A 19,676-nucleotide genomic window follows, 5' to 3' on the forward strand; every position below is an offset into this window, starting at 1 on the left:
AATTACGGTGAAAGGCCGCCACATCCAAAAGCCAGAGGGCACTCTCATGCAGACACTCCAATTGTGCCACAGAAGTAGCAGCATTACAAACCCTATTCCAGGAAATATCTAGAAGAATATTTATAGACCCCTTGCACGTGACGTCACGCTCTACTCGCGCGAATAATGGATGCCATGACGGACGGCGGAAGTGCTATGTTGTAGACGGACGGCAAGCCGAACAAGTACGTGTTTGTGTTCGTTAGGGTCATAAAATGGTTATTTCGTGTTGCTATGATGCACCTACCATTACAGAAAAGTGGCATAAATACATTATTTTTACATTAATGTTATTGTTTAATGCTGCAGTGACACCATAAATCATAGCTGCCAACTCTCACGCATTCACCGTGAGACCCACGCAATTGACCCCATTCTCACGCTCTCACGCCACACATCCATTTTCACGATGTAAGTAGCTAAACCAGTGCTCGCAGTACTGACACTTGTATATTTTAGCGTACCTTCACTGTCTTTTGCGTGCCACCACTTCTCATGTTGCTGGTGCTTTGCTGCAAAGAGTCAAAGAGCATTTCACTTTATGTGGCGCTGCGCAGGAAGTTCGGCAGCGAGGACATCAGAGTACCGCGAGAGCAAGTCGAAATGTTACAAAAGGGTCCGCCTTTACCTTTGCTCTCGCGTTACTCTGATGTCATACGCCGATCAGTCAGCTCCGCACCAGTCGAACACACAAAGCGTCAAGGTCTGGATGAAAAGCAGAGACCTGCCCGGATTCGACGCACGCAGATACCCTCAGAAAACAGCAATTTTAATCAACCATCACTCGCGTGTGCATGTTTGCAAGCAGTACAAGCCTGCATGATGTTTGCGGTGACAGGTTTTAATAAAAGAGAAAAAAGTCAATTGATATTTGACATCTATAAACAATAATATATACGAAATATAATTATATGGTCTTGACATACACATTATCTGTTGCTTTAGTTTAATATAAACCACTCATTTGGTTTATTTGATTGTGACAGTCCCTCTGTCACCAATCACAAATCATCACTTTACGCTTCTCTTTCTCAGTGGATAAACTGAATCAAAGCTGCTGTTATCTGCAGTTATACATTTTACAGAGACCAGTAGCCTATTCATTAGATTTTAAGAACTTTTTTGGCACTTTTATCAGAAGGAAAGCATAATAGAAGTGTATAAAATAATAGTAAAGACTCTAACCTCAGGCATTTAATCAGTAAAAGCTTTTATTTCAATTTAATTTCTAAAATATGATTCGATTTGTATTGTGAACCATTTTAACGCAGTCTTTTCCAACTATTTAACACAGAAATAGCTAAAATCCACACTATTATCAATTGGCAAATGGTTAGGACTTATATAAAAAATTATTACCACAAACCCCCCCCCCAAAAATCTCACTCCAAGCTGAACTCAGAAGTTGGCAGCTCTGCAGACTTTTAAAAGCCTTAAGATCAGCACCAGTGTATGGGGATATCCCGTTTACCACATAGTGGTACAAATCATGCGGGCTGAAGTCGGGCAGACTCGGCGATTTAATGAGGTCCGTGAAAATAGATGGAGGAAGAAGGTAAGGGTCGGTATCCAGTCCCGCTATCTCTAACTTCTCTAAATAGCGCTTTTTGTGAGGACCTACCAAATGCCCTACCTCGACCGATAACGGCACAACAACTTTCTTAATATAAGAAGCCATGTATTTTAGTGTAATATATATTTAAATTGTTTAAAACTAATCAAAAATCCCACTCGTCTATTACTAATCAACCTAGTGCGTCAGTGATTTTGCCGTCCAGCATGGCGTCGTCACGTGGTCTTGGTAACGTGTTTGCAAAAGGTCTATATCGTCGTTCTTCAGATTGTTTCAGGTATTTTCAGATTATAAAGAATATTTTGAATGATTTTGTTTAACATGTGTTGCTTTTTTAAATGCATGTTATAAACAACTCCGACTCATAATGATTTTAAATTGATAAGGACTTCTTACTGACCAAAACGCCATAGTACAATCTAGGGATGACCCCGAATAGTCGAAGATTCGATGCATCGATAGGAGAAGCCTGATTCGACTACCAATCTAATAGTCGATGTATTATGAAATGAGGATACTTCAATTTTGGCCATATATGGGTGCACGCATTATGTGATTTCACATATAACAGCTTTCTCCCAATAAATTAATATACAATATACATATTATAATAATGCTGCAAATAATATGTGAAGTAGCAGCTTTCAATAAATATTTTTAAAATGCGTTAATAAATCCACAACCCTGTGACCGGACACGTCCATAAGAGGTTCCTATGTTTATAAACCATTGCCTCTTTGTTTACATTTAAAAGACAAAGCTGGCAAATCTGGCAATACTTTCGTTTCTTTTAATAATTTCTTTATTTTATTTGATTTACAAATCACTCTGGGTTATCTGATTTATCTATTTGGCTTGTGTTTTGTTTCTGTGCACTTCAGGCATATTGCACGTATTTGTTCCTCACCTTGTTACTTCTGACCTTGTTTTATTAAAAAAATGTATAAAAAAATGTATTTATTATAAATTCTGATCTAATTTAAGTCTGTACATTTTGGATTGCTTTTCATTGTATCGATGTTGCGCTATTGCGTGCTGGCCATGCTTGGGCATGCAATTTAGCTGAACAGGCTAGGTGCTCTGCGTTTCATATTAAAGAGTTCATCAAACTAAACATTAAAAACCGGGTATACGTTTTTAAAATGTATTTAAAACAGAGTGGTTTTCTTGTCAAAAGTTAAACTACAAAACAGGTAAGCCGTTTCTTTAAATTTCGGTGATGAAAAGGAAAATATCTGCAACAAACCTATATTTATGCCTGACACGACTGTCTGTCTTGTGATTTAATATTATGGTCGGTGTTCACTTTCAAATGATAGAAAAAAGGTTCCTGAAAGAAATAATATAGGAATCATCAGGTGTTTTTGTAAAGTAAATACAGAGATGATCAAAGTCAAAGCAAGCAAGCAGGTATTTCTGTGCTAAATAATAACGCGTAGTGTCTATAAAATCATTAATTTCAGTGTTTTTCTTGTTATAAATTAATGTTTAATGAATTGTATCTACTGCAAAGCTTATTTTTATCATTTACGGTAACAATCACAAATTGTATGTCTTTCTCATTTGTGTTTTTTTTTGGGTCATGACTGCTTTGACGCGCTAAATCTACAAATTAAATAAAAACACTGAATTGTAGCCGGGGTTTCGAAGGCAGGATCACCTTTGTTATTTTTTTAGGTTATCAAAATGTTTTTTGTGTGCTGTTCTGTAGATCGTGGCTTTAAAATGTTATAATTAAACAAATGTTGCCTTACATTTTACCTTAAAAATATATGTATAAATGAATCGTCAGTTTGGTCTTCGTTCATCACTTGAAAGACAGTTTTGGTCACTTTTTTCAGAAAGTTGTTTATGTGTGCTGCTTGTGAAAGAAAATAAGTTACCAATTTGTACCTGGTCTGGCCCCCTCCCAACCCATGCACACAAACATAGATGATTCGACTATCGGTCGACTATGGAAAGATTCGACAATTCTGATTCAAATATGTAAATCCTTAGTCGAGGACACCCCTAGTACAATCACAAGCTGCGCATGAAACACAAAATCACAGACTTGCGATGCAGAATCGATTTTAGACAGCTCTTCTTACTGGGACACGCGATATATCATTACAGCCCTAGTCTTGGTTACCATCGTAACCTCAGTTCCCTGAGAGATGGGAACGAGACATACTCGGCAAAATACTCAGATTCTTTCATCTGAAAGAACAGTAGAGCTGATCTGAGCAGTGACCGGCGGCTTGCGCAATGTCTCATTCCCGTGTCTAAATGAGACGTTCCCCATTGAGAGCGGTCACTAGACATTGCATCCGCTGATGCTATGGGAGATTGTATCCAATCACGTTGTGAGAAGCCCCAGTGGAGCTTACTTAAGTCCATGCACCAAAATGCTTAGTGAAGTACATATCATAATCCCAACTTAAAGTAGATTGGATGCCTGAGTCTCATACAGCTCAGCTCATCCAGAACAGAATGCATACAGTCACAGCCTGCATATAGGTCTTATTGCAGCACTAGAGCAGATAAGTAAAATGTAACAGTATGACAGCAACGGCTAGGCCGAGGCCAACGTGAGCAGTAGCAAACATACCTGCTCCTAGCATCTGCCTGCATTAACATTTAATGCACGATGTTAAAGATAGTGTGAAAGAATGAGGATGAAGCGAAAACGTGGCTGTGTTCCTCGACATCAGTAGTTATACAGCGGTACTGCCAAATTAGAAACACACCTCGATCCTAGTGCGGTGGTAATGTGCTGCCCTCCCTTAGCACCTAATGATCCAGTGAACCCAGTTGAATCCCAGCAGCTGACTTCTTAGGTGGAGCGGGAATAAGCTCACAGAATGACCTCGGCAGGTCACAGCAATCGTGTTACGAATCCAACTCGAAAGCCTCTGCTATAAAGACAGGCTGCCCACAGCCAATCTCTGAAGCATAAAGAGTTGATCTTACAGCAATATAAGAGTGGAATGCGCAGATAAACGTTTAACACCCATACCGGGCAAAGCTCACATTGGCTGGATGGAAGGTATAATGAAACCCCCTACGCTCCAGATGCACTGAGGGTGGTTAAGGCACATTGTCCCTTAAGGGCATATATAGCCCATGACAATATGTAAGTTTTTTGGCTGCTTCTTTCACTTACGAGAATGAATTGTGCCCAGCCACCTTCCCCCCTAGGCACCAGCATGAAACTTAGCGATAGCTACGTGTAAACCCTTGGGGAAGACAGCCCGCTTCGCTGTCATCTGCTTGCTGCTGGAATGGTAGAACATTCGACACGTGACAGTGCACCGGGTCGTAGTAATTGCTTCAAACCATTACAGGCACTGCATAAAGAGGGGCATCTAGTAGAAAGGGCTCGCTGTCCTTGGCCGCTGGCACACAGAGCCGCTGGCACACAGAGCCATAGAAACCAAGATTGGGTCTGCAGCAGTTTGCTGCTTTGGGCAGGATCGGATGCAGAACTGAGCGAGAAGGAGAAACATTACCTTAATAATGAAACACTTACAAGTAACAGGTCACCACACACACGCAGGGAGTCAAATACCCGTGTTTGTAGTGAGATATTCCACTGCTTATCACAAGCTTGTAAGGTTAAATGTAGCCAAACTTATGGGGATGTTGTAAGCCTAATCACATACAGTAGCCTACTTCCCGAACACTGCACGGATGTGCAAGGCATGATAGCGATCCTCTGCTGGCACAGTTGGGACATAACCCCTAAAAAGTTTGCATCCACGTCGGCTCGCCACCTTCAGCCGGGGAGCTAAGTGCAGGATTAAGTGTGGAGAGATATAACCTCTCTATTCAAATTCCAATATACATAAATAGCCAGGCAGTGTATATATGTGTATGTGTGTACCTGGTAATTATCACGTTGTGGGGACCAATACCAGTGTTTTTGTGACCTTATGGGGACATTTTGAGGTCCCCATGAGGAAACAAGCTTATAAATCAAACAGAATGATGTTTATTGAAAATTTGAAATAGGAGAAGGGTTTCTGTGATGGTTGGGGTTAGGGACTGGGGTAGGTTAGGGGAATAGAATATACAGTTTGTACAGAATAAAATGCATTACGTCTATGGAATGTCCCCACAAAACATGGAAACCAGAATGTGTGTGTGTGTGTGTGTGTGTGTGTGTGTGTGTGTGTGTGTGTGTGTGTGTGTGTGTGTGTGTGTGTGTGTGTGTGTGTGTGTGTGTGTGTGTGTGTGTGTGTGTGTGTGTGTGTGTCTCTCATTAATGCAATTATCTAATCAACCAATCACATGGCAGTTGCTTCAATGCATTTAGGGGTGTGGTCCTGGTCAAGACAATCTCCTGAACTCCAAACTGAATGTCAGAATGGGAAAGAAAGGTGATTTAAGCGTGGCATGGTTGTTGGTGCCAGACGGGCCGGTCTGAGTATTTTCTCTCATTAATGCAATTATCTAATCAACCAATCACATGGCAGTTGCTTCAATGCATTTAGGGGTGTGGTCCTGGTCAAGACAATCTCCTGAACTCCAAACTGAATGTCAGAATGGGAAAGAAAGGTGATTTAAGCGTGGCATGGTTGTTGGTGCCAGACGGGCCGGTCTGAGTATTTCACAATCTGCTCAGTTACTGGGCTTTTCACGCACAACCATTTCTAGAGTTTACAAAGAATGGTGTGAAAAGGGAAAAACATCCAGTATGCGGCAGTCATGTGGGCGAAAATGCCTTGTTGATGCTAGAGGTCAGAGGAGAATGGGCCGATTGATTCAATCTGATAGAAGAGCAACTTTGACTGAAATAACCACTTGTTACAACCGAGGTATGTAGCAAAGCATTTGTGAAGCCACAACATGCACAACCTTAAGGCGGATGGGCTACAACAGCAGAAGACCACACCAGGTACCACTCATCTCCACTACAAATAGGAAAAATAGGCTTGCACAAGCTCACCAAAATTGGACAGTTGTTGACTGGTCTGATGAGTCTCGGTTTCTGTTGAGACATTCAGATGGTAGAGTCAGAATTTGGCGTAAACAGAATGAGAACATGGATCCATCATGCCTTGGTGGTGGTGGTGTAATGGTGGGGGGGATGTTTTCTTGGCACACTTTAGTCCCCTTAGTGCCAATTGGGCATTGTTTAAATGCCACGGCCTACCTGAGCATTGTTTCTAACCATGTCCATCCCTTTATGCCCACCATGTACCCATCCTCTAATGGCTTCTTCAATCAGGATAATGCACCATGTCACAAAGCTTGAATCATTACAAATTGGTTTTTTGAACATGACAATGGGCCGGATTCACGAAAACATTCTTAAGACAAAAAATAAGAAAGTTCTTAAGATAAATTATAAGAAGTGCGTAAGAATGTTCCTAAGTGCAATTCTCAAACATTTCTTAAGAAGTTCTCAATTTTTTTCTTAAGAATATCTTGAATTTGTGTCTTAAGAATAAAATGACAAGCTTTTAAATTAAGATACCCTGCTAATGAGGTAGCAATACACTTATCCATTAATCTTTTGACTACCTTGCGATCATTAACGCGATACAAATGAGTGATGCATTAAGACTACTACAGGATGTTATTCGCTGTTGTAACAGAGGCCAGCTACAGTATTAAGGCGGTGCGTAAATATAATTCCCTAATGTCCCCATCGGTCCGTCATGTGGGTCGAGCGCTCTGAGTGTGCGTGCTTCCCTCTCCGTGCCCACGGCTTTCGTCTCCCGCGCTCACGCGTCAAGAGACGGACGCGGAGGGTGAAGCATGCCCGCCGTTTCGGAGCCCTCGACTCACATTACGGAGCGATTACCGGTTCGCCTCCCGCTTAGAGCGATTTTTAGCTGTTAAGTAATTTCACAATGAATGGCTATTACGGAGGAAGTTAAATGTTTGGTATATTAATAACACTAATACTTGTTTGTGTTTCATGACATATTACTGAGTAAGCCATTAAACTTCATTATATGAGTGTGGAATTCTTTTTTAAACTAATCTATGTGACGTAAACTGTTTAAATTGCCATTTCAGACTACAAAATACAACATGTCACATTTAAAACAATCATATTAACTTATAAAACATCTTAAATTTTGAGATTTAAGACTACTTTAAGGTTATCCTAACTTTAAGATGTTATTTAAGACAGTTTATTTTTCGAGAATTGAAATTCTTCTTAAGTTTTTTCTTAAGAACATACTTAAGGAAAAAAATAAGAACTTTCTTAAGAAGCTTTTTTGAGAATACAAAATATTCTTAACTTTTTTCTTAAGCTTGAATTTAAGATAAAAATGGCAGTTAAGAAGATTTTTCTTCTTAAGAATGTTTTGTGAATCCGGCCCAATGAGTTCACTGTACTAAAATGGCCCCCACAGTCACCAGATCTCAACCCAATAGAGCATCTTTGAGATGTGGTGGAACGGGAGCTTTGTGCCCTGGATGTGCATCCCACAAATGTCCATCAACTGCAAGGTGCTATCACAGTGGTCACCAATCCTGGTCCTGGAGGGCCGGTGTCTCTGCAGAGTTTAGCTCCAACCCTAATCAAACACACCTGAAGAAGCTAATTAAGGTGCTTCAGGTGTGTTTGATTAGGGTTAGAGCTAAACTCTGCAGAGGCACCGGTCCTCCAGGACCAGGATTGGTGACCACTGTGCTATCATATCAATATGGGCCAACATTTCTAAAGAATGCTTTCAGCACCTTGTTGAATCAGTGTGTAAGGGGGGCGGGGTTAAACATTGTGCTTTAAGTTTCGAGACGGATTGCTATGCGGGGCAAGGGACCACAGTCAAAGTTATCCAGCCCCCTTTCTCTCTGTAGCGCGTGTGTAACGGGCACATTGAGAGTAGGGCTGAGTTTTCTCCGTCAGAGCTGTATATTGCTATATTTATTGGTCTCTCTCTGCACATAGTGGAATGAGGACATGTTGCAAAGGAAATGTGTGTTGTCAATATCCAGGGCACAAAAATATATTGAGCTGGCTTGGCAGCTCATTGCCCATCATCAGCCATTGGAAACAATATGTGAGAGCCTAAACATAGCCAACACAGATTCCTGTCATCACCCGAAACAGATGTGGGACTTGAAGGGGTGTGGTGGTGTGTGCCACGCCCCCGCTGCTTATCATACTAAGAGCAATAAAGGCAGCCTGGGTCACAGGCACAAGTATAATTCTCTGTATACAACGTTTGCTGAGACCCAAACTAAATCAGCAGATCCCTGAGTACATAGTGATGTGGCCAAAATGCACACGAAGCGTAGCCATGCCCACGGCAGGAGATGTCATGTGGTAGAGCCTCAGGAGAGCATTGCTATGCTAGCTGCTGAGCTTAGTGACCGAAACTTGTGAGAATCGGCAAGAGGCAGAGCTCACTGTATCACATAAGGTAGACGGCAAAGAAAATTAATGTAACATCCATACAAGTGTGACAGACGTCCATGGGGGTCCTTGCGTCCCTCACGAGTGCGACTACGGCGAGGCGCTTCAGTTCATGGTGAAGAGAAAGAATCTGAGTATTTTGCCACCTAAACAGGCTATATAGTAGCAGTAGTCCAGCCCCATATGCCGTCATGGGTGGCATTGGCCAGTACACTGGCGTTATTCATTTGAAAGCTTCAGAAAAACCGGAAGAGGAAGGTGTTCCCACAGCATCAGTGGAAGCAATTTCGAGTGACCGCTCTCGATAGGAAACCTTAAAATACGCCATTTATAAGATAGCACCTCCATGCATTGGCTGTTCCCGCTAAACGTTAGCTTTACCACAGACAGTCCTTCGGGAATCTGCCGGCTTCTAATGTGGTTAAACATGACATATAAATAAATAAAGAGATAAATCGTTTTGGACGGGTAATATTTTATCATCTTAATTATTTGTTTTAAAGCAGTTTGTTTTGGCGGTGGTTAGGTTAAGGTAACTTAGTGCAGCTTGTCAGCAAAGGCCAAAAAGTCGCACTAAGTTACCTTAACTTAACCATCGCCAAAACAAACTGCTTTAGAACAAATTATTAAGATGATAAAATATTACCGGTCCAAAAAGACTTAGATCTATATTTATATCTCATGTTAAACCACATAAGAAGCCAGCTGATTCCCAAAGGACTGTCTTTGGTAAAGCTGACGTTAAGCAGGAAAAGCCGATGCATGAAGGTGCTATCTTAAAAACAGCGTATTTTAAGTTTATAAAACTATTCACTGTAACAAAAGGTGCTGTATTACATGAAATATTACTTACTGTGCAAATAGACCGACTGAGCAAAACTCTGGGGCTGAAAATAAACCATCTTCACTTCCCACCATGAACTTGACTGGAAACTCTTTTTAGCCCCAGGAAAATGTGCATTTGCGCGCATGCACAAAGAACCAACCTATTTTTATTTTTACTTTTTTAATGTGTACATTGATCATTTATAAAGTATCAAAATACAATTATACTAATGTCTATTAATGTAGGAACAATGCTTTATGAATGATGAATTAATTATTTACTAATGCTTAACTAATGATTTCTTGTGCGCGGTTATTATAGTGTTACCCAATATTTTACGGCACAGATATCCTTTTATTATAACTATTTCTATATTTCTTACAGTGAAGACCATTTTCAATCCAGCTCCTGCTATTGCAGATCTTCATTCAGATTTCTACAAAGCCTCTGACATTTTCTGCTGCAATGAGTCTGAGGTGAATAACATAATTTCAGTTACATATAACTAGGATAGAAAGTTTTAATCATCACACATTTCACTCTTTTAAAGTCCACGTGAAATTAGAATTGACCCTATTTATTTGTTTAGAGCAACATTACTCATTTTGTGGTTAACAATTCTTTTGTGCAAGTCAATCTTCAAATTTCAAATGTCTTTCATCAAAATCCGAACATGTACCATACTGGAAAGACAGACTTTCTCTAAAGACGTCAGTTCGACAGTTTGGGCAAAACATTCACATTTATTTATTTTCATAAGCTTCCTGCTGCAAACTCCACTTGCTTTCTTGTTTAGATCCAGTCAATTTGCAGAGAAATAAACAAGTCAACCTTTTTTCTAAACTAATATTTTGGTTTGCTCTGAAATGCATCACAATTCTTAAGTTGGTCACAACCTCCTGTTCATGCCAGTGGCGAAGCCAGAAATGTTCAAGTGGGTGGGCCTTTATAAAACAGGGTGGGCAAAGCATAGAATGTACATAAATTGGGAGTGTTTACGCCCATGGCCGGCATCTATTTTTTTCCCAATTTAAGTGCGGCTTTTATCAAAACAGCCAGCAGCTGTCCATTTTTTCCGCGCTGTGGTCTAAAAATATTCAACTCCGGATGAAAAGCTCAGCTTGTCAATGTAAGTTCTCACACGGCCGTCCAATCACAGTGGGTGAAAGGGCGGGACTAATATCACAACAACCAACCGGCTCACAGCTCAAGTATCACAGCAACCAAACCGCTTGGCTGAAAAAAACAGCTGGCATTTGGCATCCTCCAGGCGTTTTCAGCCGCGTTTAAAAGCTTTGGTGCACGCTACCTAAGCCAAGTTACATTGATGCCATGCAGGCAGCACAATGTTTCAAGGGGAAATTTATAAAACAACTTAAATAACCAACCAGCTTGTCTACAGTATATGGGCAGGTGGGGCTGTGCCTGTTTTATACAGTCTATGAGCAGTGCCCCACCAAATTATTAATCCACTTGAAAACACAGAACTCAATATAAACTGAATTATTAGTAATTCGTTATTAGGTTATTTACGTTGCGTGAACGTAGATCCGAACAATATGTCATTCCTCCTCAGCAAAATGCATGACGTGAAAGCGTCATAGGCTACGACAGATTCAACAGGTAGTGATTTTACTAAAGAACACGTTCGAAAGATTGTTATTTAATGAGACAATGGCCATCAAACAACATGGCACAATACAAAATTGCATCTGTTGTCACTTAAATGTAAATATTCCAACAACATTAAATCATACAGCCTATGGCACGATCACAGTCTGCCCCCCTAAATAGTTGATTGGAGTAATACTCCTGACTATAAACTGTAAATAATAATGACACCACTATAAACATTAAGAAAATGTCTAAACTCACCATTACATGTCCTGTATTAGTCTGAGACGGGGCTTCTGGTTCATAATAACAAAGTCCAATATCTTTGATCATAATGTCCCTTCGCGCAAAGAAAAGCAGAAATACATTTCTCAGACGAGCATTTATCATCGATAAGCGTAACATTATAGGTTTTTTATACAATATGTGGTGAAGAACAGTCCTTTAACACAGCATGAAGTCATTATCAAAGTAATACATGCTCGTTTCATTTTGTTGACGTTTGAAAAGATGTCCTCAGTAATCCAACATTTCCATGAGTGATGTAATAGTCTTCGTCTCCAAAAGTAAACAGCTATAAGCAGATGTCATCGTGGAAAGGTTGTTAAACTTGATGATTTGCGACTCGCTGTTTTCAAATTCAGTTCAATCGCGCGTAGGCGGAACTAACAATGACTGACGAATCATATTCAACATTTCATGTTGACAAGCGTGTGCATCTATAGGGTAAAGAAAACTGCGAAACTGACTGAACATGCAAACTTGCACTTAAATTTTATATTTTAATTATATTTATAATTGTATTACATATATGAAATTATAGTGTGATAAGACGTATTTTCGTAGTACTAGTATTAATTTTTGTTAAATTATTTACACATTTGTCTGGAAAATGGCCTTCTGATTGGGTGGGCCACAACTCAAAGTGGGCGGGCCCAGGCCTGGCCAGGCCAGGCCCACCCGTAGCTTTGCCGCTGGTTCATGCAGACTTAATTGATTAAAAGCCGTATTAAATATTTTTTCATTTTTAAAATAAAGAATAAATATGAATCCATAAATCAGTTTCACTTTAGTCTTTACCAAAAAGGGTGTCTTTCTTGCCTGTAGGTTATCAGATTTGTTGAAGCAGGCACTAGAGAGCTTAGTTATCCCACCTGGTCATGACCCAGGAACAAAACGCAACAGCGCAAAAATTCACCTACTTGTCCATGTGCAAGGAATTACAGCATTGCCTGCTGTGTCTTACTGTAACTGTGATATTTGGAGCCTCCTTCTCCTACATCATGGCTAGGCAATATGATAAATGATAGCTTGGATTGAAGGGAAACAGTTAATGTGGCCACAGATGGTATGTCAGTGTGGCCTGGGGCAAAAACTCAGGAGTGACTGAAAGTTTGGACCAGAGTGTACCATCAGGGACACGTTGATGTGGTTGAGAGGCTGACGGGAAAAATGTGCAGGTGGGACTTAAAAGGCTAAAACCTTAACTTTCATCTGTACACATTTGGTTCTTACCTGCAATTTCAGTTGTGAGAGTGAACGATGACTCATCAACAGTTCACAGAAGGTGATAACTGCACACTGTTGGGTAATGCATGTGTTTTTCCATTTTGGCAGGGAAGATTGATGGTAAAGCTTAAAGCACACAAATACAAAAAAGATAGTTGTTGCCTTGATGTGAGCGGTATCTTCACTTCTTTTATGGGGTTTGGTGGGAGTACACATCTGCAGTTTTCCCTAAAAAGTCTGATAAAAATATGCATAATGAACACTTTTTAAAACAGGCTTATGTTTATGTTATGTTATTATATTACTTGGGTTTTCATTATCTCAGTACTGTACATACACATGACATATGTTATGACAGTGTGCATTACATTTTTTATGTGTTCTCTACTGAAATCTGTGATTTCCGAATGCAACTATTATAGAATGATAGCTTAAAAACATACACTGCATCGAAAGATAGATTGCTGTCAAACATTACGCCTAAATTCTTAACCGTGGAAGATGGCACCACCGTGCAGCCATCTATGGGCAACTTGTAATCTGACATATTATGTTTGAAGCGATTTGGTTCAATAATAAGTATCTCAGTCTTATTGGAGTTTAGCATAAGAAAGTTATGTGCCAATCAGTCCCTAATATCACTAATGCAGTCTGTTAGCTTAGCAAACTGGTGGGTTTCGCTAGGATGTGACGAGATGTAATGCTGGGTATCATCCGCATAGCAGTGAAAACTTATGTTATGTTTCCTGATAATGTCTCCTAGAGGTAACATATATAACGAGAATAGGATAGGGCCTAGAACTGATCCCTGAGGTACGCCGTATTAAACGGGGGAGCGATAGGACTCTTCCTCATTTACATAAACAAAGTGATATCAATTGGTTAGATACGATCTAAACCAGGCTAACGCCTGACCACTGATGCCAACATAGTTTTCTAGTCTATTGAGTAGGATTCTGTGATCTATTGTGTCAAAGGCTGCACTAAGGTCTAGTAATATAAGGATTGAGATTTCACCACGATCGGATGTTAATAGGAGGTCATTTGTAACTCTAAGCAGCGCTGTTTCTGTGCTATGGTGGGGCCTGACTCCTGATTGGAACTTTTCATATGTATTATTATTCGCTATGAATGTGCGTAGCTGGCTTGCCACTACTTTTTCTAATATTTTAGAAAGAAAAGGTAGATTTGAGATTGGTCTAAAGTTATTAAGATCTCCCTGGTCAAGGTTTTTTTTTTTTTAATGAGTGGTCTAATAATTGCTAGTTTGAAAGCTGTTGGAACGTATCCTAATTCTAGCGATGAGTTAAAGATATTTAGTACCGTGTCGGACACTACATGAAATACCTCTTTTAGTAATTTTGTGGGAATGGGGTCTAATATACAGGACGATGATTTAGATGACGTTACTAATTTAGAGAGCTCTTCTATTGTAATAGGTTTAAATGACTCAAGATGTTCGTATGATAATCTAGTGGTAAATGTACTATTGGGTAGAGTGGTTGCTGCTTGCGTAGTTTCTATGTTTTCCCTAATAAACATAATTTTGTTATTAAAGAAGTTCATGAAGTCATTACTATTGTGTTGGAGTTTACTATTGGTTTCTGTTTGTTCTTTGTTTCTAGTCAGTTTCGCAACTGTGCTAAAGAGGAAACGAGGGTTGTTATGATTTTCTTTAATAAGCGTACTGAGATAGGTAGATCTGGCGGTTTTAATAGCCTGTCTGTAGTGTTGAACACCATCTTTCCATGCTGAACGTCATACCTCTAACTTTGTGTTTCGGTAGTTTCTTTCCATTTTTCTAGCTACTTTTTTAAGGGCTCCAGTATGATGGTCATACCATGCAGCTGGCGTTTTTTCTTTGATTCTCTTTTTTTTAATGGGAGCAACGGCATCCATCGTGCTAGAGCAAACGTTGTTCAGGTTGTCTATTATAATATCCAGATCTTCACGGTTATCTGCTACATGTTTCATTTGAGACAGGTCTGGAAGAGTGCTAATAAAGCTATCTTTAGTGGTGGAAATTATTGTTCTGGCTAATCTGTAGCATGTTGTAGACTGAACGGTCCTATCTAGAAGTATTGTGTATGACACAAGGCAATGGTCTGAAACGGCATCGCTCTGGGGTGATATTTCGATGTCATTAATATTGAGTCCGAGTGACAGAATTAAGTCTAATGTGTGCTTACGAGTATGCGTGGGTCCAAACACGTTTTGTTTAATACCGAGAGAATTTAGAACATCCATAAACGCACGTCCTAATGCATCTTTTGAGTTATCCACATGGATGTTAAAATCACCAACGATAAGAGCTTTATCTACAGTGACTGTAAGCTCAGATAGGAAGTCTGCTATTTCTTTAAGAAAATCTGTGTGGTGGCCCGGAGGCCTATATATGGAAGCTAAAAACGAAAGCTGTTTGTTGTTACGATCAGTTATTTCCATGTTTAACAGTATTATTTCAAACGAATTAAATTTTAGTTCTGATTTATGGTTTACTTTGAACATTTTGTTGTATATTGTAGCTACACCACCCCCTCTCCCTTTTAGACGAGGAACGTGTTTATAATAATAGTCTTGTGGGGTGGATTCGTTTAAACTGATGTAATCATCTGCTTTAAGCCAGGTCTCTGTTAAACAGAGGGCATCTAACGTTTGGTCAGTAATTATTTCATTGATAATTGGTTCTTTATTGGTAAGCGATCTAATGTTAAGAAGGCCGAATTTTAACATTTGAGTTTCATCTTTTAATGTATTGTGTTCTAATTTTATGTTAATAAGATTTGTACGAGACGAGGTAAACGGTGCTCTGTATTTATTTGTTCGAGGAACAGACACAGTCGAGATGTGTTGGTACTCTGGTAAAAAAGGCTCTATGTGCTGGGATATATGTGATCTTGACATGATCCAACTTCAAGAGCTACCTGCTCTTGATCCAACAAGAGCAGGTAGCGATACCTTTAATGATTAGTGACTCCAGATTATGAGCATAAACTACAAACAACATCATGTGTGATACAAATAAGACTTAATTGACCAACTAAACACATACTACTCTAAACATACAAACACGCACCCATACAGTTCAGCATTGGAAGGTAAAGGCTTAAGTAGAGAAAAGAATAAAGCATGAAGTTATGATAGTATTTGTAATTCAGCAGATCAAAGCCTAAAACGAACCATCAGTTACTTGCAATGCATATGCACCTTAGTTAAAAGGGGATAATGATGCGTGATGCATCAGTGAATAAGACTAAGTATGATACTTGCATGTCTTGCCCATTAAAAGAAAGTGTCCTGATGGAGTTTGATAAGGCTTCAGTTGATCTTGGCTGAAAGGATTGATGAGAGAAAAAAAACTGCTTGATGCTGATGATCCTTGGTAAATAAAAAGACATGGCCTAGGCCTGGCACAAACCTAGAGGTATGCTGGAAACATCTAATTTCGCATCTTCATCCTGATGTGAGTCCTTAAAGGATGGGGAAAACAGAGTAAACCTAAGTGTATTGGAAATGATCACGCTTGAAAAAAAGGAAAACAGACAGGCAGACAAACGGGAAGCGTGACAGTTTTAACATTGTTGTATAATAACTGTAAACATTGCTATTAAATGTGTTTTTTCATTATCTTACAGGCAGAGCTGTTAACAGGGTTGCCTGTGTCCTCAGTGGAAGATGCCAAACAAGTTGGCCTAGATCTTCTACACAAAGGTTGTGGTTCAGTCATTGTAACCTTGGGGCCACAGGGCTGTGTGGTGTGTCAGTCCACAAGTGTAGCCCCCAAACTAGTTCCCACCACCGCAGTCACTGCTGTGGATACAACGGTAAGATTACATTCACAATCTTTCTAAAATACTACTACAGTCATTTTAAAATCACAATTAAACAACATATTTCTGACCAACAATTAAAACTGATATTAACAGTACCATTTTTTTTTTAGTTCAGATTGTTAACAAATATTTTTTTTGAGGTTGTTTCAGCTACTACGCATGTGCACAGCTTAGATCCCCCCACCCCCTAGAGAATTGTCAGTCTTTATCGATTAGGGATTGGTTCTTACAACTGGATGGCAGGATAGGGCACCAGAGCGTCCGTATTGGTTTTTTTCATTGTCTCCTATTCATAGTAAGTACTCATAGTGCTACTGCGGTTCTCATCACCGCATAAGAAGGGAGGGAAAAATTTTCCTGAAACACATTCTTGTTTAATAGATGCTTGTGTGGGAAATCCGAGCTTTTGTCACAGTTGAGGAAATCAGTGCTGCGGGAAGTTGGATGCATACTGGGCTTTAGACTTCATGTGCAGTGCCTGACTCTGCATCCAGACTTTGAGGCATGCTGTTTGAACCCATGTGCTACATATAGCACTTATATAGACAGGAGCATGGACCTCTCCAGGTCAGCAGAAATAAGTATGTTTTTAGGGCAGAGATAATTTATTAATATTACTAATTTATTTAATACATGTATGTATAAATAGTAAATTAAAGATTTAATTATTAAAACAATCTGAATGAATATGTTTCAATTATAAGTTGCTTATATTTAAGTCACGACTACCTCACTATGCGGTGGCTGGAAGTTCGTCAAAAGCAGCGCCACGTCTTGGAAGGTGTGAGCGTCGAGTAGAGTTGAAATCAGCTCAACTTTATGGTAATCAGCTAGGACGTAGTTCGGCTGCAAACCAATCGAAAGGCGGAAACCCATAGAATTAGTTTGGCAGGGTAGCCAGAGCATTTTTTGACACTCTAGCCAGTGAACGTACAGTAATCACACTTTTGATGCCACTGGTATATATAAATATTGATATTTTTTAAAAATACCAATAGGCAGCATACAGGCAAGTTGTAGTCCACTGGGCCTATGGCATTCTGGTCTGGCACATCAGGAAGCACTTACATGCATGTGTTGTGTCAGCCATTAGAGGACAGTTTCCAGAGGAAGGAGGACTTTATAAAAGGTTTGAATAGCCTCACAAATTGTCTTATTGTATAAAAACTTGTTTATTAAGTTAAGATCACATATATACCAAACAGATCTGCATTTATGGTTTATTCAATTTTTTTAAAAATTCAGTAACTTGCTCAACATCTGTGTGGGTATCATACTAATGTGTTGACGTGTGTTATGTCATAAATGATGTGCATGATAGATGCCAACAGTCTAATCCTTGTTGATTCTCTGGAGGGATCTGGAGAGTTGAGCAGGTGTAGTGAAAGACATTGCTGCATTCTCATAGAGCCTGTGGTGACCTAGAGTTTATCCATTGCATAGTACCCCACGGACAGGTTGTGTCAGCTCACTTTACTTCGGGTTGCTTAGTTTTTCCATTGAGTTTAGTACCATTTCAGAGTGGGAGGGATTATAGGCGTGTTGTTTTATTTGCGCTATCTACTGCTGTGACATCATACAAGAGGGTGCGAGCAACAGAGTTGTTTATTTCTCAGTCCGCACAAAATCAAATATAAACGCCACAAATAGATGTTTGCACATCGCTTTTATCACTACCTCTGTCTCAAATGAATTTCTCTATAAACACCCATGGCCTCAGTCGATTCGTTCCGCTGAGCCTCATTTAACTCTTTCACCGCCAGCGTTTTGAAAAAAAGTTGCCAGCCAGCGCCAGGGCTTACATGATTTTCACAAAAGTTTAATGCCTTCCAGAAAATTTTCTTTAAATATATAAACATACAATATACCAAATAAAAAACAGACCCTGTGCTTTCAAACAAAAAAAAATGTTTCATCAGCTCTTGAATATGGGTAGGTTTCTTTAAAAACACCACATTTTGAGCAAAAAGCAGAGATCATTCCATTTTTGTGACAGACTTTCCATAGAGATCCCATTCAGAGCGATCTTTTAAACAGACACGGACACGGAGACACTTGCCTTGCCGTAGGGCAATACTTCCTGGTTTAAAAAGTTGCGGAAGGGCGCCACCTGGTGGATAATAGCGATATTGCGGAAAGCCGGAAATACTCATCATTGGCAGGGAAGTGTTTTCTCTTGATTGACGAGATAACTCATCAATGGCGGCGAAAGAGTTAAGTTGCAAAAATGCTGTGCAAACATGCAGATGTGCCGCCACAAACTACAAGCCTGGAAAACACTGGTATGGTGATCGCACTGGGTGTTTTACAAAAAAGCACAGATGACAAGGTAAAGCTAATTCAGCATTTAGCAATAACGCTGGTAGTGAATTCTCTCATCAATGTTTTACATCACATTTTATTGTGAGCTCAGCTCGCTTGGAACCTCAACGGAGTTGGTAATAAAGAAGTATCAGGTACTGTGTACTGTACACAGTAGAAAAGCTAACTCGACCCGACCCGACCCGTGGGGTACTATGCAGTGGAAAAGTGCCATTAGTGACTCTATAAGGGGCTGATGCAAATGCAGGGAGAAGGAACTGTTTAAATCACAGTCTTGTTGACTCATGCAGGGTTAAGGCTGCCCGCCTAAGCTTGGAAACCCTACCGCCTTAACTAGGTCATAAAAAAAAATTTGCTGCACAAAAGGCCGTCAAGTGCATCTCGGAGAAAAGCTCGTATGCGCATCACACCGCATGCGGGCACGCGCGCCACGGCCGAAATGAGAAAGAAGTGGTCCGGACCGTCACTGTCTGGAGGATAACTAGCCAGTTGATAAAACAACTCAGAGAATAGCGCAGACACGCTTCACCCCGCGAGCGTGCACGCACACCACACAGCCGAAATGAGATAAGACGTGGTCCGTCATGTCTGGAGGATAGC

The 19,676-nt window shown here is 40.0% G+C and overlaps 1 protein-coding gene across 3 annotated transcripts in view; it reads left to right on the top strand.

The window, feature by feature from the left end:
* The window catches only part of rbks (ribokinase), a 64,712-nt gene that overhangs the window by 30,606 nt on the left and 14,430 nt on the right, over positions 1 to 19,676 (top strand). For all 3 annotated transcript variants that reach the window (XM_065288710.2, XM_065288711.2, XM_065288708.2), the window contains 2 exons: positions 10,183 to 10,274; positions 16,557 to 16,745. In XM_065288710.2, the coding sequence (XP_065144782.1) occupies positions 10,183 to 10,274; positions 16,557 to 16,745 (281 nt within the window). The remainder of the gene's footprint in view (positions 1 to 10,182; positions 10,275 to 16,556; positions 16,746 to 19,676) is intronic.

Source organism: Paramisgurnus dabryanus, chromosome 17 (genome assembly GCF_030506205.2).
Source record: "Paramisgurnus dabryanus chromosome 17, PD_genome_1.1, whole genome shotgun sequence".
NCBI lineage: Eukaryota > Metazoa > Chordata > Actinopteri > Cypriniformes > Cobitidae > Paramisgurnus > Paramisgurnus dabryanus.